A 25,474-nucleotide genomic window follows, 5' to 3' on the forward strand; every position below is an offset into this window, starting at 1 on the left:
ACTACATACATAAAGAAACTACATAGATTTTGGGCACATCAATATTATTTTATAGTTGGTTTTTATTTCTTTTGTATAGCTAATACTGCATTCTGAAATAAATAGGTTTTCACATTCAGTTCTAAGAAAAGAATGATAATATGAAGAAAGAAAATATTCTGTGAGATAAGAGACTTGTCAGACTTAGTTCCATTTGCCAGTGGCATGCTTGTATAGTCACCAAATTCTTGGAGCTGTTGATTTATCTCTTAAGTTGGAGATACAGTTTATGTAAATATTCTTTGAAAAAGTTAGAGCTGTGCAGAATGAAAGTAATTAGTGTTATAAATGTTACTGTTAAATAATTAGGGAACATGCCAAAAATTTGACTCATTTTCTGTGAATGTGCTTTTGAGTTTTAAACATTGTGATCCTTAATCATTTGATTTTTAAGAAGAGTAATGCTTATGCTTGGTAGAAAGGTCAAAGTATTAAGGCATATGAATTCTAAAAATAGAAGTTTGACTAAAATAAACTCATAATTGCATAATTTTTAGAATAAGTTGATTATTTAAGATATGACTGGGGGCTAAATTATTTTTAGAGTAGTTTGTCTTATCTACAACTGAACTTAGGAAATTTTAATAACTAAATAGTTCTTTGCAAGTAGTTTATTTAATATATTGATAGCTCTTATCCCTGCACTTATCAGTCAAATAAAATATTTTACTCTCTCAATATGACCAAACAGCTTCACTTTAGTTTTTGAACTGTTTAAGCAGTTTATTTGTATTTTTAACTGGTTTCATTTTATTTATTCATTTTAAGAGGTGGTAATTATTTTAAAAGTTGTCCACAGCATTTTGAATTGTGTGAAGTAGAACTGGTGACTTCTTCATAAGTCATATATTATGTAGAGTACATGAGCAGCCTCAACATAAGCAATGATTTTTTTCAGTATGTGATAAAAAATAATTTTTTAAAGCCATATCTGTTTATTGTGATAATCATTACCCTTTGTCTTTAAATAATGGTTTTTGCTTTCCCAAATTTGCATCATACTAAGAGTCTGTTCGTATATTAAGGATGACATTTTAACATTGATTTTTAATACAACTACTAAATGGTCTTACCATTTGGGACTTAGTGTTCTATGTTACATTTGGTTGTAGTGTCTATTACTGGTTAAATAATTAAAAATGAGATTTTAAATAAAAACAATTCTGTTTTCTGACATAGTTCAACTTAAGCTAGTTGTTTTTTAACATGTATTACTTCAGATTAGAGTCACTTTATTTAGCTTAATCTTTTTCTTTTTCACTTTTATAACAATTTTATATTTTTTTATAAAAATACTTGATGTTTTTCAAAAAATGATACTATTGGGGCTGGCCTCATGGCGTAGTGGTTAAGTTCAGCGCACTCTGCTTCTGTGGTCTGAGTTTGCAGGTTCAGATCCCGGGCATGGACCTACACCACTCGTCAGCCATGAGTTGGTGGCGACCCACATACAAAGTAAAGGAAGATTGGCAAAGATGTTAGCTCAGGGCTAATCTTCTTCAGGGGGAAAAAAATGATACTATTGCTAACACTCTCTTTCCTGATTATAGGAAGACTAGCACAATCAGTCCTCTGTCTAGCCAGATATTTGACATATAGGTCATCTAATACCACTGCTTCTAAGCCAGTTCTGTTAATCTTACTAATGTCTATTTTATTTAGTAGAAATACTATTTCATATTTAGTTTGGCTCTTTTTTTTGAAAGCACCAATGTCCGTATCGTCACAGTTCTCTTTGAATTCGATAACTTTAAGTTATTCATGTTGATGTGAAAAACCGTGTTTTGAGTAACACTACTTAGACATCTTAGACTGATAATGTCTAATTCAGAATATGAAAGAATGTTTTAAACACTTCACAGAGTCATGAAAATCTTAGTGTTTAAGGGATCGTGGTATTTGTATAGCCCCTTAACTGGTATGTGCTAAGATTTGAAATATGTCTGAGTTACTGTGAGATTAGGGACAAAATTCCTTATTTTTTATTTTATTTATTTTTTTTAAAGACACCTAGCTGTTGGGCTGAAGAGGGAGCAGAAAAGAGGTCACATCAGCGTTCTGCATCATGGGGGAGTGCTGATCAACTAAAAGAGGTAAGTTATTTCTCTTTTCAGTCTATAACCCATTTTGGTCCGAGCAAATTAGCTTACTGTTTCCTGAATATAACGGTACTTCCTTTATTCATCCTAACCTTTCCTCTTTCAGAGTTTAAGGGTTGCCTTCTGTGTTTTGGTGAATAAGTCTGAGTTTACCTTATTTGTGCCCTTCATGTCCTTTATAAATATTTTTTATGCACCCATCAACTTTTGCCTTTCCAAAATGAAGTCTGATTTTATGTGATAATCTCTATATGTCCATTTGAGTTATCTTTTGTTCCCACTTCAGCTTTCTTGTCTTTGAGTTACAGCAACCAGAGCTGTAGATTATAGCTTTGTGCAATGGTTAAGATAGTGTTTTCTGCTTCTAATGGCGTTCTTAGGATTATCCAGGATATTGTTGCCATTTGTAACCCAATAGTACAGTGAACTCCATGTCTCTTCGAAATAGTTTTTATGACCCATTGCCTTATTTATTATGAATAACCCAAATTATGATAATCTTTATGTATATCTTGGATTATTTTTCCTGATAGTGTTATCTTTTATCCGTTAAATTCTTACTTATTTGTTTTTGTAAAATTAGAGAAACAGTGTTGAAAGATCATCTAGTCTATCTCCTGTGTACAAACTCCTTAAAAAGATGGTCATCTGGTCTATTATGATCATTCTCAATGAGAGAAGCTCATCACTTTGCAAGAGAACCAAACCAGTTCAGTTGTTTTAGCTTAAGTTGTTAAATAGTTAATTTTGTATATTGAACTCAAAATTGTCCCCCTTAGTTTTGACTCTGTCCTCTATATCAGTATTGAGTAAATCTACTTTAAATATTTGAAAGGCTAGCAATATGTCATTTTTCTCCAGGGTAAACGTTGACATTTCTCTTAAATGTTTTTTATATTCCATAGTTTCCATACTTTTTAGTATCATTTTCGTATGCTATGAGTTATCAATATCTCTCATATATTGTGGTATCTGGGCTGAATATATATAGTCTGTTAGCATGATTTTGCCTGTGACTGTATTACGTTTTTAGTAGGTTCTTTGTATTACTGGTATAGAGAAATCTTCAATTCCTGTCTATCCTACACACAAATGCATATGTATAAGATCAGTTTTTCCCAATAAACAACAAAAAAAAGGGAAGCTGAGTCTAATATATCTAGTCTAAAATGGCAACATATCTATGCATAGAAGATGAATAACGAAATGAACTTGCAGTTTTATCTCTTGGGTAAGTATAATCTCAAAGTTATAGCCAAGATTTGGTATAGTTGAACTTTGGACTACAGCAACACCTGGTAGACACTATTAAAAATGGAATAGCTGACATGACTGAGTACAAAATTTGATTGCTCTCCCCACAAAGCAACCTTAAAGCTAGACAAAACTATCAAAACAGCTAGCTCAGTGCTTTGGAAATCAACCAAACAAATTGGGAAGGTTTCTTCAGGAAATGTACTGAACCGAACTCAGGGTAAGGATAACGCAAGTTTGTAGTATTCTTATCTGGTGCTACTCCTCTTCCCCTCTTCCTCATCCCCAGCTTTGTTGGTGTGGCATTTCAGCCAGGATGGGGCAGGCCTTGGAAATCAAAAGCTTTGCTGCCCCTGCGGGAGAGAGAGCACTTGATAGGAAGTAGTGTAGATTAAAATACAGGCATACCTCGGAGACATTGCGGGTTTGGTTCCAGACCACCGCATTGAAGCAAATATCATGTTACGTGGATTTTTTTGGTTTCCCAGTACATATAAAAGTTACTTTTAGGGGCCGGCTCCGTGGCCGAGTGGTTAAGTTCGCGCACTCCGCTGTAGCGGCCCAGGGTTCGGATCCTGGGGACGGACATGGCACCACTCGTCAGGCCATGTTGAGGCGGTGTCCCACATCCCACAACTAGAAGGACCTGCAACTAAGATATACAACTGTGTACAGGGGGGGTTTGGGGAGATAAAGCAGGAAAAAAAAAAAGTTTGGCAACAGTTGTTAGCCCAGGTGCCAATCCTTAAAAAAAAAAAAAAAAAAGGAAGATTGGCAATAGTTGGTAGCCCAGGTGCCAATCAAAAAAAAGTTATTTTTAGGGGCCAGCCTGGTGGCGCAGCGGTTAAGTTCACATGTTTGCTTCTCGGCGGCCCAGGGTTCGCCAGTTTGGATCCTGGGTGCAGACATGGCACCACTTGGCAAAAGCCATGCTGTGGTAGGCATCCCACGTATAAAGTAAAGGGAGATGAGCACGGATGTTAGCTCAGGGCCAGTCTTCCTCAGCAAAAAGAGGAGGATTGGCAATACTTAGCTCAAGGCTAATCTTCCTCAAGAAAAAAAAAAGTTACTTTTATGTTATACTGTAGTCTCTTAAGTGTGCAATAGCGTTATGTATAAAAGCACAACGTACATACCTTAATTAAAACATACTTTATTGCTAAAAAATTCTCACCATCATCTGAACCTTCAGTGAGTTGTAATCCTTTTGCTGGTGGAGGGTCTTGCCTCGATGTTGATGGCTGCTGACTGGTCAGGTGGTGGTTGCTAAAGGTTGGCGTGGCTGTGGCAATTTCTTAAAATAAGAAAACAGTGAAATTTGCTGCATCGATTGACTCTTCCTTTCATAAACTAATTCTCTGTAGCATGCAAGGCTGTTTGATAGCATTTTACCCATGGTAGAACTAATTTTAAGGTTGGAGTCAATCCTCTCAAACCCTGCCACTGTTTTATCAACTAAGTTTATGCAATATTCTAAATTCTTTGTTGTCATTTCAACACTCTTCACAGCATCTTCATCAGGAGTAGATTCCACCTCAAGAAACTATTATCTTTGTTCATCCATAACAAGCAACTTCTCGTCCCTTAAAGTTTTTTCATGAGACTGCAGCAATTCAGTCACATCTTCAGGCTCTGCTTCTAATTCTAGTTCTCTTGCTATTTCCATTGCATCTGCAGTTACTTCCTGCACTGAAGTCTTGAACCCCTCAAAGTCATCCATGAGGGTTGGAATCAACTTCTTCCAAACTCCTGTTAACATTGATATTTTGACCTCTTCCCATGAATCACAAATGGCATCTAAGAATAGTGAATCCTTTCCAGAAGGTTTTAAATTTACTTTACCCAGATCCATCAGAGGAATCACTATCTATGGCAGCGATAGCCTTACAAAATGTTTTTCTTAAATAATAAGACTTGAAAGTTGAAATTACTCCTTGATCCATGAGCTGCAGAATGGATGTTGTGTTAGCAGGCATGAAAACAACATTAATCTTGTTGTACATCTCCATCAGAGCAGTAATATTTTGAAAAGAATACTTTTTTGAGCAGTAGGTCAAGAGTGGGCTTAAAATATTCAGTAAATCATGTTGTAAACAGATGTGCTGTTGTCTAGGCTTTGTTGTTCCATTTATAGAGCACAGAAGATTTAACATAGTTCTTAAGGGCTGTAGGGTTTTCAGAATGGTAAATGAACATTGGCTTCACTTTAAAATCACCAGCTGCTAGCCCCTAACAGAAGAGTCAAAAAGCCTTTAAGCCAGGCATTGACTTCTCTTCTCTAGCTATGAAAGTCCTAGTTGGCGTTTTCTAATAGAAGGCTGTTTCAACTGCATTGAAAGTCTGTTGTTTAGTGTAGCCACCTGCATTAATTGTCTTAGCTGGATCTTCTGGATAAGTTGCTGCAGCTTCTACATCAGCCCTTGCTTCTTCACCTTGCACTTTTATGTTATGGACATGGCTTCTTTCCTTAAACCTCATGAACTAACCTCTGCTAGCTTCAGACTTTTCTCCTGCAGCTTCCTCACCTCTCTCAGCCTTCATAGAATTGAAGAGAGTTACGGCCTTGCTCTGGATTGAGCTTTGGCTTAAGGGAGTATTGTGGCTGGTTTGATCTTCTATCCTAACCACCAAAACTTTCTTCCTATCAGCAGTAAGGCTGTTTTGCTTTCTTATCATTTGTGTGTTCACTGGAGAAGCACTTTTAATTTCCTTTAAGCACTTTTTCTTTGCTTTCACAACTTGGCTAACTGTTTGACACCACAGCCTAGTTTTGGCCTATCTCGGCTTTTAACGCACCTTTCTCACTAAGCTTAATCGTTTCTAGCTTTTGCTATAAAGTGAGAGACATAAGACTCTTCTTTTGCCTTGAACACTTAGAGGCCACTGTAGGGTTATTAATTGGCCTAATTTCAATATTGTTGTATCTCAGGAAATAGTGCGTTCAAGGAGAGGGAGAGAGATGGGGGAATAGCTGATCAGTGGAGCAGTCAGACTACATTCAACATTTATCAATTAAGTTCACTGTCTTATATGAACATAGTTGTGGCACCCCCAAAACAATTACAATAGTAATATCAAAGATCACTGATCAGAGATCACCATAACAAATATAATAATAATGAAAAAATTTGAAATCACAAGAATTACCAAAATGTGACACAGACACAAAGTGAGCAAATGCTGTTGGAAAAATGGCACCAATAGACTTGCTCAATGCAGGGTTGCCACAAACCTTCGTTTTGTAAAAAATGCAACATCTGAAAAGCACAGTAAATCAAAGCACAATAACAAGTTAGTGCCTATAGTGATCTTAGTTGCAAATGAATAGGGAGGGTCAACAGCTCTGCTAGTCTGAGGCTGTGGTCCAATTTGTGGCAAGAAATAGACTCATGGAGTAGCAGAATTTTATAGAGAGTTCTAGAAGATAAGATAAGTCACGGGGGATTGATAAGTTCACCACATAGCCCAGGTTGACTGGATGCTGTGGACATGCCCAGTAGAAAATGAAGTAGGCCTAGGCCACCCAGGTATCACTGGCCTGTGGAGCCTAAGATTATGTAGAGAGGAGATTCAAGCAGGCCTAGTGGTGCTAAAATCTGGGCCACAGGCCAGGGGCCAGTCCCATGGCCGAGTGGTTAAGTTCGCATGCTCCGCTTTGGTGGCCCAGGGTTTCACCAGCTCAGATCCTGGGTGCAGATGTGGCACTGCTCATCAGGCCACGTTGAAGCAGTGTCCCACATAGTACAACAAGAGGCACTCACACCTAGAATATACAACTATGTACCAGGTGCCTTTGGGAGAAGAAGAAGGAGGAGGAAGAAAGGAAAAAAAGATTGGCAACAGATGTTAGCTCAGGTACCAATCTCTAAATTAAAATAAAATAAAATAGAATAATCTAGGGCCAACTTGTTAAAGACCCAAACTTTGAATGCACTTCTCGTTCCACACACAAATCCCATCCTGGGAGTGGAAGCCTTACTAGATTGAGATGTTTAAATAAAATCTCTGATCAGTCTTTGACTGAACGCTAAGGTGAACACTGGAGACCAGCTTAAAAAGGTCTTAAAAAGCCAGCCTTAAAAAGAAAAATGAGGGGAAAAAATTAGGGAATATAGACATCAGTGGCCACACGTTGCAGAGGAAACAGACTTTTAGACCATTAAGTTACTAAAACACAAACAATAACCCTTGGGGAAAGTAACAGGGTTGTAGAATTGCTGCAATATATTATCTAAAATGTCCAACATTCAACAAAAAATTTAGAGATATGCAAGGAAACAAGAAAGTGTGACTCATACTTAAGAAAAAAAACAATCAGTAGATATTGTATCTAAGTATTTCTATCTATTGGTTTTGGCAGACAAAAACATAAAAGCAGCTATTATAAGTATTTCCAAAGGACTAAAGGAAATCATGTTTAAAGCATTAAAGGGAAGTAGGATGACAGTGACTTAATGAATAAAGAATTTCCACAGAGATAGTTATTATAAAAAATATACAAACAAAAACTCAAGAATTAAAAAGTGTAATAACTAAAGTTAAAAATTCACTAGATGGGCTTGATAACAGATTTAAGATGGCAGAAGAATCAGTGAATTTGAATATAGATCAATAGAATTTATACAGCCTGAAGGACAGAGAGAAAAAGATTGAAGGAAAGTCAAAAGAGCCTTGGAGGCCTGTAGAGAAACATGAAATACATACACATACACATAATGGGAGACCCAGGAGAGTAGAGAAGAATCAAAAAATATTTGAAGAAATAATGGCAGAAAACTTTCCAGATTTGATGAGAAACAATCTTATAGACTCAAGAAGTTCAATAAACCACAAGTAGAAAAACAGAGAGCCACAATAGACACATCATAGTTAAATGGTTGAAAGCTAAAGGAAAAGGAAATATTGAGAGCTGGAAGAAGAAAATGACTTATTACACCTGTTAGTGCCATCAAGTTGATTCTGACTCCTAGTGGCCCTGCGTACAGCAGAGTGGAACCCTGCCCAGTCTTTCTGCACCATCCTCTCGCTTTCCAGCACTATATCAGACAGTGCTCTGCTGCTATTCATAAGGCTTTCATGGCCAATTTTTTGGAAGTGGGTGGCCAGGTCATTCTTCCTAGTCTGTCTTAGTCTGAAAGCTCCACTGAAATCTGTCCACCACGGATGACCCTGCTGGTATTTGAAATACACATGGCATAGCTTTTCAGCATCATAGCAACATGTAGCTGCCACAGTATGACAATTGACAGATGAGTGATGTCATTCCCTGACCAGGAAACAACCCTGGGCTGCTGCAATGAGAGTACCAAATCTTAACCCCTAGACCAGCAGGGCTGACTTTGTTACACATAGTGGACCAATAATACCTTTAATGGTAGACTTTTTGTCAGAAACCATGGAGACCATTAAGCTTGACATATTCAAAGTGCCAAAAGAAAAAACCTGTCAACCAAGTATTCTATATCCAGAAAAACTAGTCTTCCAAAATAAAGGTGAGATATAGTATTCCCAAATAAACAAAGATTGAAAGAATTTCCTCCTACTAGACTGTCTTGTAAGAAATGCTAAAGGAAATCTTTTAGGCTGAAAGGAAATGACTCCAGATGTTAATTTAAATTCATAGGAAGAATTGAAGCGTATTGGGAATGGTAAATATAAAAGAGTCTATGGATACATTTTTCTCATTTTTCCACTTATTTAAAACACATGAGATCATATAAAACAATAATTAAAATGCTGTTATGTTGGGTTTATAAGATATATACATGAAATACCTATGACAATAATAACACAAAAGAGGGGCAAGGAAAGGACGTATATTGGAGTATAGTTTCTGTTTTACTAGAATTAAGTATTATTTTGAAGTATTATGATAAGGTACATATTATAATCCCTAGAGCAGTTGCTAATAAAATAACTCTAAAAAAAGAGAAAGTAAAAAATATCAGAGAAGGATTAAAATGGTATACTAAAAACTATTTATCACCAAAGAAAGCGGTAAAGAAGGAACATAGGAATAAAAAAAGATGTGACACAAATAGAAAATGAATAGCAAAATGGCAGAAGTAAATCCAGACATATAAATAATTACATTAAATGTGAAAGGACTGAAGATTCTACTCAAAATGCAGAGATTGTCAAACTGGATAAAAAAATAGCACTCAGCTGTATCCTGTCTATGAGAAATACATCTCAGATTCAAAGACACAAAGTCTTTGAAAGTAAAAAGATGGGAAAAGATACACAATGAAAACAGTAACAATAAGAAAGCTTATCAGACAAAATAGACTTTAAGACAAGAAGTATTACCAAAGGCAAATAGAGATATTTCATAATAATAAAAATGTCAATACATTAGGAAGATATAACAATCATAAATTGTGTATACATTGTTAGTCCCAAAATGCTTGAAGCAAAACTATGAAAGGAGAAATACAGTTTCTTCAATCATTATTGGAGATTTCAACACCCCATTCTCAATACTTGATAGAACAACTAACTAGACAGAAAATCAGCAAGGAGAATGAAGATTTCAACAACATTATCAATCAACTTGGCTTAAGTGACATACAGGTCAAGAAAACTCTACCCAGTGACTGCAGAAGACACATTCTTTTCAAATGTGTGAAACGTTCTCTAGGTTAGATCATATCCTTGGCCATAAAATAAGTCTCGATAGATTACAAAAGATTTAAATCATGTAACAGAAAAAAATCTTAGAAAAACCAAAATATTTGTCAATTAAACAACTCTTTTCTAATAACACAGGGGAGATTTTAAAATATTTAAATGAATGAAAACAAAAAATGACTTAGAATTTAAGTATGCAGCTAAAGCAGTGCTTCAAGGAACATTTATACCTTTAAATGCTTATATAAGAGAAAGAGAGAGGTCTCACATCAGTACTGTCTTATATCAGCTCCCTCCTAGTTTCAAAAACAAGAAAAGGAACAAAACAGACCAAAAGCAAACAGAGGAAGGAGATGCTATATAAACAATATAAAACAAAAAATATTAGAGAAAAATCAATGAAACTAAAAGTAGGTTCTTTGAAAAGATCAACAAGGTTGACAAACTTTTAGTTAGACTGACCAAGAAAAAAAGAAGACACAGATTACCAAAATCAGCAGTGAAAGGGATGACGTTACTAGCAACCTTATAGAACTTAAAAGTATTATAAAGGAATATTATGATCAACTTTATGTCATCAATTTAGAAACAAAGATGAAATGGATGAATTCCTAGAAAGACACAAATTACTAGAGAGAGATAAATTACCAAAACTGACTTAACAAATAGAAAATATGAATAGGCTTGTAACAAATCAAGAAATTGAAGAATTGAAAATCTTCCCTCAAAGAAAATCCCAGGATCAGATTTAGTGAATTTGATCAAATATTCAAAGAAGAAATCATGTTAATCCTTCAGAAACTGTTTCAGAAAATAGAATAGGAGGGAACATTTCCCAATTTATTTTATCAGGCCCAAGTTACCTGATTTCAAACCAGGCAAAGACATCTCACATAAAATAAAATGGCAGATCAATATCCCTTTTGACTGTAGATGCAAAAATCCTTAACAAAATATTAGCAAACCAAATCCAGCAGCATATAAAAAGGATTATATACCATGATCAGGTGGGATTTGTACCAGGAATGCAAAATTGGTTTAAGATCAGAAATTCGATTAATGTAATACACTATATTAATAAAATAAAGAACAAAAACCACATAATCATCTCAATAGAGTCAAAGAAAGTATTTGCCAAACTCCAACACCCATTCATAATAAAAATCTCTCAACAAACCAGCAATAACGAGAACTTTTCTCTGCCTGATAAAAGGGCATTTATAAAAAATCTACAGATTACATCATATTCAATAGTGAAAGCCAGAATGCTTTCCTCCTGAGATCAGGAACAAGGCAGTGATATCCACTGTCACCTTGTCACCACTTCTATTCAGTACTGCACAGAGGTTCTAGTCAGTGCAATCAGTCAAGAAAAATAAAAGACGTTGAGATTGTAAAGGAAGTGGTAAAACTGCCCTTATTCACAGATAATGTGATCCTATATGTAGAAACTCCTAGGGAATATATAAATATATTACTAGAACTAATAAAGTTCAGCAAGGTTGCAAGATACAAGATCAACGTACAGAAATCAATTCTAAGTCTAGATACTAGATATGAACAATCCAAAAAGAAGAGACAATTTGTTATGGTTGCAAAGATTAAATATTTAGGAATAAATTTAACAAAAGCAGTACAAGATCTCTATGCTGAAAACATAACATTGCTGGACAAAATTAAAGACTTAAATAAATGGAAAGATTTACTTTGTTCATGGATTAGCAGACTCAGTATTATTAAGATGGTAAGTCTCCACAGATTGATTCAGTGCAGTCCCTGTTAAAATCTCAGGGTTTTCGTTTTGGGTAGAAATTGATGAGCTAATCCTAAAATTTATGTGGAAATGCAAAGGACCTAGAGTGACCAAAATAATTTTGATAACAAGGAAAGACTTTGGAGGACTTATGTTACACAATTTTAAGGCTTTTCTAAATTTAAATTAATGAAGTTGGCCAAGTTATTAGCATAAAGGAAGACATAGATAAATGGATCAAAGTTGTGAATCCCAAAATAAACCCTTATATTTATGGTCAGTTGATTTTCAACAGTTGGCAACACAATTCAATTGAAAAGGACAGTGTTTCTAACAATTGGTGCTGGGATAATTGTATATGCATATGTAAGAAAAAACTCAAGTCCTTGCCTCTCACCAGAGAGAAAAATTAACTCAAAATGATCATAGTCTAAATATTAAGCTTTAAAATTATAAAACTTCTAGAAGACCTTGGATTAGACAAGGCATTCTTAGATTCAACAGCAAGAGTAAGGCCATAAAAGAAAAAAAATAATAAATTTCACTTCATTAAAATGAACATTTATACTTCAAAAGACACCACTAAGAGAATGAAAAGACAATTGAATAGAAGTATTTCACCAAAGATTGTATGGATGGCAGATGACCACATGAAAAGGTGTTCAACATCATTAGTCATTAGGCAAATGCAAATTTAAACCACGAGATGCAAGTACACACCCACTACCATGACTGTGATTTAAAAGGCAGACAATGCTGAGTGTTGGCAGGGATGAAGAGACTCTGGAACCCTAAGTTGCTGGGAATGTAAAGTGGTCCAGCTACTTTGGAAAACAGTTGTTGGTTTCTTTAAAAGTTAGTTAGAAACTTAGCATATAACCCAGCAATTCCATTCCTAGTAATCTGTGAGGAAAACGAAAACACATATCTACATTGAGACATTTACAAAAATATTTTTAGGAGAGTTATTTATAATAACTGAAAACCGGAAAATATCCAAATATCCATCGATTGATAAATGGATAAACAAAATGTGGTGTGCTCATGCAATGACATACTATTCAGCAATGAGAAGGAGCAATATACTGGATTCTGATACATGCTACAATATAAATGAGCCTCAGAAACATTTTACTAAGTCAAAAGTCAGCAGTTTTTTTCTGTAAAAGGCCAATAATATTTTAGGGTTTGTGGGCCATATAATCTCTGTTGCAGCTACTCAGCTCTACTGTTGTAGTGTGATAACAGCCATAGACAATGTGGAGTGGGCATGATTATGTTCCAATAAATTTTATTTACAAGAACGTGTAGCAGGCTAGATTTGGTCTGCAGATTATTGCTTGCCAATCCCTGCTAAGTGAAAGAAGCCAGGTGTATAAGATTACATATTATATGGTTGCATTTATATTGAAATGCCAGAAAAGGCAAATTTATACAGGGGAAAAAAACCCACTAGAGATTGCATGTGGCTGAGAGTGGTGATTGGTTATAAATAGATTCAAAGCAACTTTGGGGATTTGATGAAAAAGTTCTACAACTGCATTGTGATTATTGTTGTACATCTCTACAAAGTGATTAAAACTTACAGAATTTTACTCTTACAATGGATAAAGTTAAGGGAATGTAAATTATATTTCAGTAAAGTTGAAAAAAGGAATAAATATAAAAGACTGGTGGGTTTTCCATGGTATATCATGAAGATATTAAATTCTATATGATATATAACTGAGGCTAGAATAATGGTGAGTACATGAGTGAAGACTAAAAGTGAAAATAAGAATAGTTATAATAGATGATAGAATTAGAATTTGAGAAAATTATGAAAAGCCAAAACAATTATTGAAATAGTAATAGTTTTTAAAGTTATATACTACTAAAATTCAGTGTTTTAAAAAAAGTTTTGACCTGCTTCCTTCTCATAGGCTTCTTCCTGAGTCACGTACATGCTCTTCCCCTCAGATAATTTGCATCAGGATTTCTGATTAAAATGTCAATGAAAGTACTTGTATTTATCTGCCTCTACTTTGCTCCAAGCTTATAAGAATGCAGTGTGAAAAATTTTCAAATAAATGAATAAGTAAATATATTCTACCTACATTTAAGACAAGGAAAACCCCTGCACACCATGAAAAGAAAGGAAATCCTTAGTGATGAGTGGATGTTGATGCTGTCTGGCTCACAGAAACCTGGGTCATGTTGGCCAGGGCTTAAAAAGGTTTTTAAGCTCAATTTAAGAGAGTGTAGATTCCTACAAAGTGTAGGAAAGTCAGATGTGTCTTTCAAATGGCAGGAGATTGGAACTGGGCTGTCTGCATAAAGCAGGGAACTGGAACCATATTTCTAAGCCATAAAAACTAGACCTGAAATAACTCCACCTGACACTCTTGGTATTTTCCTGTTGGCCAGAGAGGCAGCTATGCAAAAACGGAAATCGTAACCATATGTTGTGTGTGGATGTGGCATCTGGAATAGAGCTCTACCCATGTGGGACCAAAGCCCCAATCTTCCTAATTAAAGACCTGCTGTGGAGCTATGCAACTCCAGAGAGTTAGTCTGAGCAACCATGAGACAACACAGCAGGAAAGTGCTCACAAATAGGTGAGCTTGTAAGCAAGTATTTTAGGGTATAAAAGGAAATCTATTGCCGTAAGAGACAGCAGATACATTAAGTAGGCTCATTCACATCTGAGGCAATAAGAATAAGAACACAATCCCAAAAGAGAACTTAAATATAAGAATTTTGAATGAAATGTTAACTTGCCGTGAGAACAGGAGTAAATAAGAACAGGTGGAAGAATAAAGGACTATTTGCAAATCTTGTAAATAACCAAAGTTGGTAAAATTAAAAGTAAAAAACTCTCTGGTGAATTAAATTGACATAGCAGAAGAGAGAATTAGTGAATCAAAAGTCTCAGCTGAGAACGGAAAGCCTGGATGAGCAGATCATCCAGACCATAAAATAAAGAGATAAAAAGATTGAAAACATGAAAGAGAAGTTAAGAAACTTGTAAAATAGACTAAGTTAGATGTTCCAGAAGGTAAGAACAGTAAGCATGAGGGATAAGAAATTTTTTAAATGGTGAAAATTTTGGAGAGCAATGTGTCTTCAGATTGAAAATGTGCACCAGTTTCAAGTAGGATAACAGAACAAAGAAAAAAATCCCACCTGTAGGTATAGTGTAATAGAATTGTAGATCAAGGACACACACATGCATACTTGCTTGCATTAGAGGAAAAAAGCGGATTACCTACAAAGAAATGGCAATCAGGCTGTCAATACACTTATCAGAAACTGTAATTGGTGCTGGAATATAGTGAGGCAGTGGGTTGTGTCCATGTTAAGGAAATGAATCCAAGTGAGACAGCATTTTCCTTTATAAAAAGATTACTTTTCCTCCTTTTATTATGTTTACTGGAGGGTTGTTAACCCAACCCTTATTTAGATTTCACAAACTAAATAAGTGTACTTTTCCATTAGTTAGATATGTGGTTCCCTGTTTATTTAACAAAATTTAAAATTAATTCATAAAGCATAACTAGAGGTTAAGAAGTCTGCTAAGTAGGTGATAAGAATTTAATTAATACTTATCACTTTTTATGGTACTTGTCTGTATTTAGTAGAAGTAAAAGAAAAGAAAGGTAAATTTTTAAGATACTTTTTAGCAAACATCATCAGCCTTTAGTGGCACGGCATTTGTTCATGGAATAACATCACATAAATAAGACTGTATACTCAATATTTGTGTTAAAGCATCTAGAATTTCAAAAGAAACGATAGATACAATTCTGCTTCTTAAAGAGCTTAATTACATATTAGGAAAAGCAACTGAGACTTTTAAGGGATAATCGCAAAGGGACTTTATATTAACTCTCACTTGTCCTTATTCAATGAGAGAAGTTTGTCTCCTGTCCATGGTATGAAACTAGAATCTGATCACTCTTGCACTCCTGTGGTCCCTTTAAGTGAGCATGCTTTCCAATCTCTCGTAATAATCAGAGCTTTGAACTTCTTTCATGGGTATAACTACTCCTCTTCTCCTGGCTAAGGCCTGTTACAGCTGGGTGACTTCATGAGTGAAGGGATTCTGGAGGCTTCTTTTCTGTTCTTTACTCACCTCCTTCTTCACTCCATAGCTACTGTTTCTGACCCCTCTGGAGCTAGAGCTTGGGGGTGTGGGGAGAGGTAAAGGGAATAGAAATATTTCTACTTGACTGGTAACTATTATAAAATGCCTTTACATTCCCTGGGTTTGACAGATTTTTATAATTGACTTTCTTTTGTAGAGTAATTTCATGAGTTCTTTGGAGATCCCTGATTGCTATACATCTCTTACTACGGTTCTAGCTTTTCTGGGTTAATAAGTGTTACTCTCTCCCTAGCCTCCAGAATTTCAGAAATAACATTCAGTTTCTCAGCTGCTGAGCTCTGTTCATTCTTCTAGGTGACCTTCTTAAGTAGGACCTAAAACAACCCTCCATGGTGACTCTCACACTCAAGTTTCCCAAATGGTTCTTGGGAAACTCATACATTTCTTTGTCTGGTTAATGTCTGGGACTTCAGGCTGATTCTAATGCAACAGTAAATCTCTGTCATCCTAGCTCAACACTTTCAGTATCTGGAATGGGAGTCACCTATCAGTCCATCATGTCCCTGTATCTGTGGGGAACATACATCAGTCTTTCCAAGTTGTTCCATTAAAACTTCTCTCTTCATTTGAGGCAAAAAGAAGAAGTATGCCCTCTCAGATCTTGGATTTAATTTCTTCTTACTTACAGCCTAATAAAGTTAGCCTTTTACTATTTCATGGATGCTGTCAGAAAACATGGGACTCCTGGTTTAAAGACAATGGACTTTATTATTCACAGTACAGCAAGTATGAAGAATATCAGGTTTTCATTAGTTCACCTGAACCCCAGGTACCATGGGAGTCATGAGGAGGGCCCAGATGGGTGCCTGCACATACATACGGTAGATCTCATTACGAGAGAGAAACCCAGAGTTTGGAGAATACGCAATTTTTATGGTAAGCAGTAAGCAAATCTACTCTTTATCCCAGAGGGTGACATTCCCAGAGAGAGCATAAATAACACTATTGTATTGTTTTTATTATTTGTTTTACTATTTCTGATTTTGGTAAAGATAAATGGAAGGTTTCTTCTTTTTCTCACCAGTAAGCCCCCCTCTCATTGATAGGATAGTTTTTCTTAGAAGGAACCATCAGGAGCAGTAAGTGAAATAATTAGGGATGTTTCTTGCTTCTGATCAAATTGTGATTAATAGATATTATCGATGTGGTCTTTTTTTTTAAGTAAGAAAAATAAAAGTTTTCTTATGGTTTTACCAAGAATATACCTTCTACTCTAAGATTCTGTTAATTTTTAATATTAAAATTTTTTTTTTATCATGCTGAACTAGGGGGAAAAAATTGCAATAATATTTTCTTTGGACCTAAAAGACAACAGTCTGAAGAATTTTGATTATCCCTTTGAAATCAAGGGAATTAGCTGATAAACCTTTAAAAAATACTTATGTTTTATCCAATAAAGTTTCTATCTAAATCCGTATTAAATTGAATTATAAAGATGTTTTATAATCTTTTCATTACTTAAAATTGGATCCAATAGGAACAGTTTTTAAGGTCATATGAACTGTTTATTGAAAAAATAGAAACTTATCAGTAGTATGTAGTCAGTTAATTGCTTCATCAAAATTGTGTTCATTTTTATTTCAGTTTCACATCTTGCAATATCTCCAACATTAAGAAAGGAAGTTACTTTGCAAAGTGGTTGAGATTATGAGCCAATACGTAGTGACTTGTAGTTATTTGCAGTTGAACATTAACATAGTATTACTTTCAGTAGCTGGTAGGTAATAGAAGGAGGTTACAAATTAAAGGCTAAAGAACTGGGTCTACCATTTATTAGCTGTGTTACACTGGAAAAGATAACTTTAGCTTGGAGAGTGTTTCCTCATTTGTAAAATAGCTAAAATCTGTGGGATCAAGTGGGTTTGTGAAATAAGTGTTTTTAAAATATTAGTCTGGTTTGTTTTGTTAACATGCCTCTGTTGACAAATATGCCTTATTGATAGTTATAAATACACTTCTATATTAAAAACTTATTTTATGTGTATAGAAATTGTCACAACGCTAGCTGTGTCTGTGGGGATGAGTCTGTGTGTGGGAACATCTCTGTCTGTTCCTGGGTTAGAAGGTTTGTTTGAGTCTGCATGTGGGCAAGCATGTCTGTCTCTGGGCATGTAGAGGTTGACGTGCATGCAGGTAACCTCTCTCTATGCATGTGTATGTGCTTGCCCATGTGTGTGCTCTTTATATATGCATGTTTGTACATGCATATGCTTACGTTTGTTCATTTGAATATCATGGGGCTGAATGAATAGCAGTCAGTTCATTAAGGTTTGCCTATTGGTGCTTTAAAGAAAAACAGAAAAACAACACTGATGATTCATTTTTATGGAAAAGGAAGTTTAAATTTTTATTTTTAGTGTTAGATTAGGTACTATTGCATTTTAAATTCCTCTGAACACTGTCAAGGAATGCAATATGTCAAATTTGTTTTTAGACTGCAGAACCTTTCTTTTGAGACACTTGATCTTTGTAAGCACTAAAGTTTGCCGCGTATTCCCTTTTTTCAGACAAAAGGGAATGACATCTTGAGATTTATGACTTCTCAAGCTATATTTTCAAAAAAAAATTATTGGGTCAATATCTTTAGCAATTGTTTTGGGTTTTTTTTTAGTTATTGTCAGATTTTTCATTCCCATGTGTATGTCTGTCTTCACGTTTTGTAAGATTTCTTTATCTCTTTGTGTGGTATTAGCTTGATTCTTTAGGCAATAGCACAGTGGTTAAGACAGCATACTCTGAAATTCCACTGCCTAAGTTCAAATACTTATTTCACCATTTAATTGTGTGACTTTTAGCAAGTTCTTTAACCTTTCTCTCTCAGTTGCCTCACTTATAAAATGGGGATAATAATAATACCTATCTCACATGCTTTTATTGAAAAATGAATGAAGTAATTCACATAAACACAACCGGCAGAGTGTCTTTTTCCTGGTTTTAAGCTAGCTGTCTTCTCATTTTTTTCCTTCTGTTCCAAAAGCCCCAGGGTCCTGCTTCCCTCCCTACTGCTACCACATAGTCCTTTTAAGTTAAGATTTCTCATTTCCCTGGCCTGCTATGGAATAGAATTCGTTCTGAGAAATATTTCCTTCCCTTGTAGTACCTGAGGCAAAAGTACTCAACCAGTCTTTTGAGACTGAGTTTATTTTATTTTGTTTTTGAATGTTAAAAATAGTGGAGGAAACTAACAAGATAAAAATAGTAAATAAACAAGGGTGATATTATCAAGTTTCCAAAAATTTGTAATAAAATGAGTTCCCATTTCTCAGATCTTAAGTGCGGCCAGTCCTTGATTTTTCTTTAACTCCACAAATGTGTTAGTCATTTCTTTGTGAATATTTATGCTAATTCTTCTCTCTCCAATTATTTCTTCTCTGTGACCTAGGATCACTTATTCTCCAACTTTTTTAAACATTGGAGCTCATGTGCTTGGGACCCCTTCCATGTTTAAAGAAGGCTCCTTTCTCCTTCCCTCTTAATTTTTTTTTCAGCTTTATTGAGATATAATCGACATATAACTGTGTAAGTTTAAGAAGTACAATGTAAAGATTTGATATATGTATATATGGCAAAGTGATCACCACAGTAAGTTTCCTTACTACATCCATCACCTCACACAGTTACAATTTTTTTGTGTAGTGAGAACTTTTAAAATCTATTCTCTTAAAACTTTCAGATACAATACAGTATTGTTAACTATAGTCACTGTGTTGTACATTACATCCCCATCATCTTATAACTGGAAGTTTGTACCCTTTGACTACCTTCACCCATTTCCTGCCCCCCACCCCAGCCCTGGCAACCATGGATCTGCTCTGATGGTATGACTGTTTTTTAGATTCCACATCTAAGTGAGATGATACAGTATTTGTCTTTCTTTGTCTGACTTATTTCACTGAGCATAATACCCTCAAGGTCCATTCTTAATTTTTTTCTTAAGACCACAGCATGGCTAATGAATGTTTAGAAACACAAAGTAAGATTCATCTATAGTTTAGTTTAAAAATTTCAATAAGTATAACCTAGTGTTCCTTTTGTGGGCAGTTTATCATAGTAACAAGGGTGGGTAGGCCCACTGAAGTTAGGACCAAGAGCATCTGTGTGATGCAGTGGAATGTGGGCTTAGAGAAGCTGTCTTAGGCAGAAGTTCAGAGCTATGGATGAGGTGGGAGGGATGTGTGTGTGGGTGGGAAGAGGCAGGATTATAATTTCCTTCTGCCCATTCATGTCAGAGACACCTTCGTGTCTACTCTTCATTGGTACTGAAGTTAGGGACAAGAGGTGGCTTCGGATGGCCATGGACTCTTGAGCATCAAAGAGAAAAGAGAAGGAGAATTCTAAGTAAAAGTGATGGAAGGCCAGAGTGTTTGTTGTTGTTACGTAGGTCTGCCCCTCTTCTGAATGTGGTGTAAATAACACAGGAACCTCCTATATTCTGAAGCAAAGGAAGATTTATGGTGTCTTGCTTTCATTTCACAGAGTCCGTAACTAAAATTTGTAATGTTCTGAGTATATATATTTAGGAAGATGGGCTTCCCTTTTACCCTAATCTCTACTGAATTGTAAACAAGAGCGTTAACTATGTTATATTCCAAAGATGAACAGTATTGTGTGGAAACTATAAGGTTGCATAGTTGAAGTTGGTATTCCAAGCAAAGTAAAGTGTGTACCATGATGTATCTGTTTTGTTTTCAGGGGTTTGTTAAAGCTGTTTAGAACGAAAACTTTTCTGTCTTATTTTGATGTCTCAAAGGCCTTTAAAAATAGAGTGATTAGGGGCCGGCCCGGTGGCGTAGCGCTTAAGTTCGCACGTTCTGCTTCTCGGCGGCCCGGGGTTCGCCGGTTCAGATCCCAGGTATGGACATGGCACTGCTTGGCACACCATGCTGTGCTAGGCGTCCCACATATAAAGTAGAGGAAGATGGGCACGGATGTTAGCTCAGGGACAGGCTTCCTCAGCAAAAAGAGGAGGAGTGGCAGCAGATGTTAGCTCAGGGCTAATCTTCCTCAAAAAAAAAAAAAAAAAATAGAGTGATTAGGATTGATGAATTTTCAGATTATTTTTGAGGATTATTTTAAAAATGAAAAAGTACAAATTGCCTTGATTAATCTCTAGGGATTAGAGTCTCTTCTATAAAGCTCTTGCCAGTTTTGGAACACCACTAAAACATCATTAATATTCAGAAAACACTTAATTTTATACCTCTAATTAAATAACTTGTATAATTTGAAATCCTATTTATTTTTTATCATAGAGAATAATAGATCTTGATTTATATTGATTACCTGCTAATTTTGATTTCTTTTCTCATGAAAATTAATGTTCTCAAGAAGAAAATTATATCATTTCACTGGAGAGCTGGGAACACAAATATTAACGTAGATAATCTTATTTGTATATCTTTGCAAGGATATTGTATAAGAAGTCCATAGGCTATAAAAAGCTTTAAGAAACTAAAAGAATCTAAGGATCTTAATATAAAAGAAAGGATATCTATTATCCTTTGTTTAGGTGCTTTATTTCCTTTCATGCCATTTTTCTTCTATTTGCCACAAGTAAAAATAAATTTTCCTAGTAACTTACATGCTTTTCCTCTTGAGCATTTATAGGCTTTAATACCAACTGTCTCTTTCGCTTTTTATTGCCATAGCTATTCAAGGTATTTAGCTCATATTAAAATACAGTGTATTTTTGCTTTATCTCTTTGAGGAATTCAATATATTATATGGACTTTACTTTCTGTTTACACTTTGCCTAGTAGGTAACATAAACTGAGCTCACTGTAGTTGTTCAGGGAATAACTGTTAAGTGATTGATGTCATCTTTTCTAAAAGGAAAATAATACCAATATTAAATAACTTCCCCCAAATTGCTAATGATTCCCTTTAAAATGCTTAGGAATACTTTACTCCTAGTCTAGCTCAGTTTAAGCAGGTTACACATCACCTAAAATATATTAGTAGTTTAATGAATTCCAAGCTGTATTATAGTAATGACTTTTCTCTTAAGCCTGAAAGTGTTACCATTCCATTTAGGAGAATACACCCTAAGTTATATTTGTTTTTAAAAGTTGTGTGACTATAACCAGGTGTCTTTCAATGGATGAATAGATAAAGATGTGATGTATATATATACAGTGGAATATTATTCAACCGTGAGACCATGAGAAAGAAGGAAATCCTGCCATTTGTGATAATTCATCTCGAGGGCATTATGCTAAGTGAAATAAGTTAGAGAAAGACAAATACTGTATGATACCACTTGTATGTGGAATCTAAAAAAGCCAGACTCATAGAAACAGAGAGTAGAGTGGTGGTTAGCCAGGGGCAGGAGGATGGAGGAAATGGGAGTTGGTGAAAGGGTATACACTTACAGTTATGAGATGAATAAGTTCTGGGGTTCTCATGTACAGCATTTTGATTACAGTAATAATGCTTTATTACATACTTGAAAATTGCTAAGAGAGTAAACCTCAAATGTTCTCACCTCAAAAAATACTAATTATGTGATGGGATGGAGGTGTTTGCTAATGCTTTGGTGGTATCATTTTGCAGTATATAAATGTATCAAATCAACATGTTGTACACCTTTAACTTACACAGTGTTGGATGTCAATTACATCTCAGTAAAGCTGAAAAATAAAATCTGTGTGACTATAAAGAATAATATATAGTAAGATATTAAATACTAATAAGTTATTAATACTAAATGCTTGATTTTCCTCACCACCATGGGATTTACAACTTTTAAGTATTTAGTAATTGATAAATTAGGTTGATTTGGTTCATATAAGACAAGAACTTGGGAACTAGTGTGATCCCTATATTAAGAGATTGAGTTTAACTTTCATCAGTAGGCATGTGAAATACTAGTTTTTCACGTTACAAAATGTGTTTAAAGAAGAAGATCTTTCTGGTGTTACAAAGGTAATATCTGAAATAATCTGGGGAAATTTAGTCTATGTATTTACCAAGAAAACTGTTTAAATTCTAGAAGTAAAGCATTTGTAGCATATATTTATTTTCAGTAGTTTTAATTATAAAAACTTGGAAGAATAAATTATTTTAGTGAAATATTATGTCTTCTTGAAACCTTTGAGAAAAAAGTCACTTATTAATATCCAAAAACTAAAGAAATAAGTACTTAAAAATTGGTATTTATTTTTGTTCTCTTGCTTCTCTTCTCCTTTCCCCAAAGCAGATTGCCAAACTGAGGCAGCAACTACAACGTAGTAAACAGAGTAGTCGGCACAGTAAGGAGAAAGATCGTCAGTCACCTCTCCATGGCAACCACATAGCAATCAATCACACTCAGGTAGGCTAAGTTCTTGTCCAGATTTGAGTAATTCCTTTTAAAGATTCATTATATAGGGAGAATCCATCGTTTTAGGATTAAAAAAATTAATGACGTAAATCCCTAGTTCTACTAAATTACTACTGTTTATTAAATTGTTGTAAGAAGGTTTTTGGGTTTTTTGTTTTTTCAGCCTTATGTGTAATCTGCTTTTAATAAGAGACATACAGAGTGTCGGGGTCTCAAGGATGATTGATAGTGGCCTGGGCTGAAATCCTAGCTCATTCGCTTGTTAAGCAACTATGAGCATTTTCTCATTTAATCTTCCTAATAGTACCTTCACCTATCTATCTCTGTATTTCTTTAAATATTTTACCCCTAGTTTACATATGAAGAAATTGAGAATTAGAGTTTTGTTGGGTTTTTTTCCCCTCCTGGAACATGAACTAAACATATCTCATGGGACAAAATTTGAGAAATGCTGTTGTGGACCAAATTCACATATAAATGTTTATGTAAACTTTCATAAATCAAATATAGTAGTATAGCAGAAGAAACGTAAGCAGTGTATCAAAACAAATCCAAGTTGAGGTTTCACAATTGTAAAAATGTATTCATTTAGTTCATTGCATCTGAAGGTCAGAGTAGGTGCTGAATAACACTTAATAAATACTCAATATCCATGGAGCTGGCCCCGTGGCCTGGTGGTTGAGTTCAGCATGCTCCACTTCAGCAGCCTGGCTTTGCAGGTTCAGATCCTGGGCACGGATCTATACCATTTGTCAGCCATACTGTGGTGGTGACCCACAAACAAAAAATAGAGAAAGATTGGCACAGATGCTAGAGCAGGGCAAGTCTTCCTCAGTAAAAAAACCAAACAAACCTCTCAGTATCCATATGTAATAAGACTTATGTAACTAAAAATAGGACACTTCCTAATGTGACCGACTGCAAATGTAGTGAAATCCTAACAAAGAAATATTGGAAAGCTTTCTGTTAAAATAGAAATCAAGGGGCTGGCCCCGTGGCTGAGAGGTTCAGTTCTCGCGCTCCCCTGCAGGCAGCCCAGAGTTTCATTGGTTCGAATCCTGGGCGCGGACATGGCACTGCTCATCAAACCACGCTGAGGCAGCGTCCCACATGCCACAACTAGAAGGACCCACAAGGAAGAATATACAGCTATGTACTGGGGGAGTTTAGGGAGAAAAGGGAAAAAAAATTTAAAAAATCTTAAAAAAAAAAAATAGAAATCAAGTCATAGATGTCTGTAATTACTGATATTATTTGCTAGTAGTTTACAGGCTCTAGACAGAGTAATAAGAAAAAGGAATAATTATCACTATTTGCATATGATATTGTTGTATATTTAGAAAATTAAAATGAATGAACTAAACTATTAAAACTAATGATAGGATAGCTAAAATGGAAGATACTGACAGTACCAAGTGTTAATGAAGATGTGGAACAACTAGAAAGAACAGCCACACATTGCTGGTGGAAACACAAAATGGTATAGCCTCTTTGAAAAACAGTTTGGCATTTTCTTAAAAAGTTAGACATACGTTGACCACACAGCCCAGAAATTCTACTCTTTGGTATCGAAAAAAATAAAAACGAATGTCCACACAAAGACTTGTACCTCAAGGTTCATGGAGACATTATTTGTAAGAGTCAAAAAATGGAAACAAACAAATATATATCAATTGGTGAGTGGATAAACAACATTTCATACATCCATTCAATGTAATACTATTCAGCAGTAAAAAGGAAGAAACTACTGATACTTAGAACATGGTTGAGTCTCAAAAACATCATATTAGGTGAAAGAAGTCAGGAGCAAAAGACTACATATGTATTATTCGTTATATTAAATTCTTGAAAAGGCAAAATTATACAGACAAAGTATTATGGGTAGGAATTGACTGTAGAGAGGCCCTATGGAATTTTTGGGGAATAATGGAAGCTTCTAAAATATGATTATACTGATAATTGGATGACTATATATTTATAAAGCTCAATGAGCTGCATACTTAAAATGAGAGGATTTTATTGTAAGCCAATTATACCTCATCAAAACTGTAAAACAAACTTGCAGTTGGAAAACAAGCCTCAGACATTTCAAGTGAAAATTCATATATGCCTTCCTTTTTTTTTGTAATCTGATAGAATTAATATATTATTATTCTATTTCAAGCGTCTTTCCTGTAAGAGTCCAATGCATTTATAATAGATCTGTTGACTTGCTGACTTACACTTGTTG

At 35.1% G+C, this 25,474-nt stretch overlaps 1 protein-coding gene across 5 annotated transcripts in view; it reads left to right on the forward strand.

Moving 5' to 3' along the window:
• GLCCI1 (glucocorticoid induced 1) overlaps positions 1–25,474 on the forward strand; it is a 102,163-nt gene that overhangs the window by 52,490 nt on the left and 24,199 nt on the right. For 3 of the 5 annotated variants that reach the window (XM_070615726.1, XM_070615727.1, XM_070615724.1), the window contains exons 3-4: positions 2,046–2,132; positions 23,119–23,235. In XM_070615726.1, the coding sequence (XP_070471827.1) occupies positions 2,046–2,132; positions 23,119–23,235 (204 nt within the window). The remainder of the gene's footprint in view (positions 1–2,045; positions 2,133–23,118; positions 23,236–25,474) is intronic. The other 2 variants (XM_070615723.1, XM_070615725.1) reach the window with 1 other exon arrangement.

Source organism: Equus przewalskii, chromosome 4 (genome assembly GCF_037783145.1).
Source record: "Equus przewalskii isolate Varuska chromosome 4, EquPr2, whole genome shotgun sequence".
Classification (NCBI taxonomy): Eukaryota; Metazoa; Chordata; class Mammalia; order Perissodactyla; family Equidae; genus Equus; species Equus przewalskii.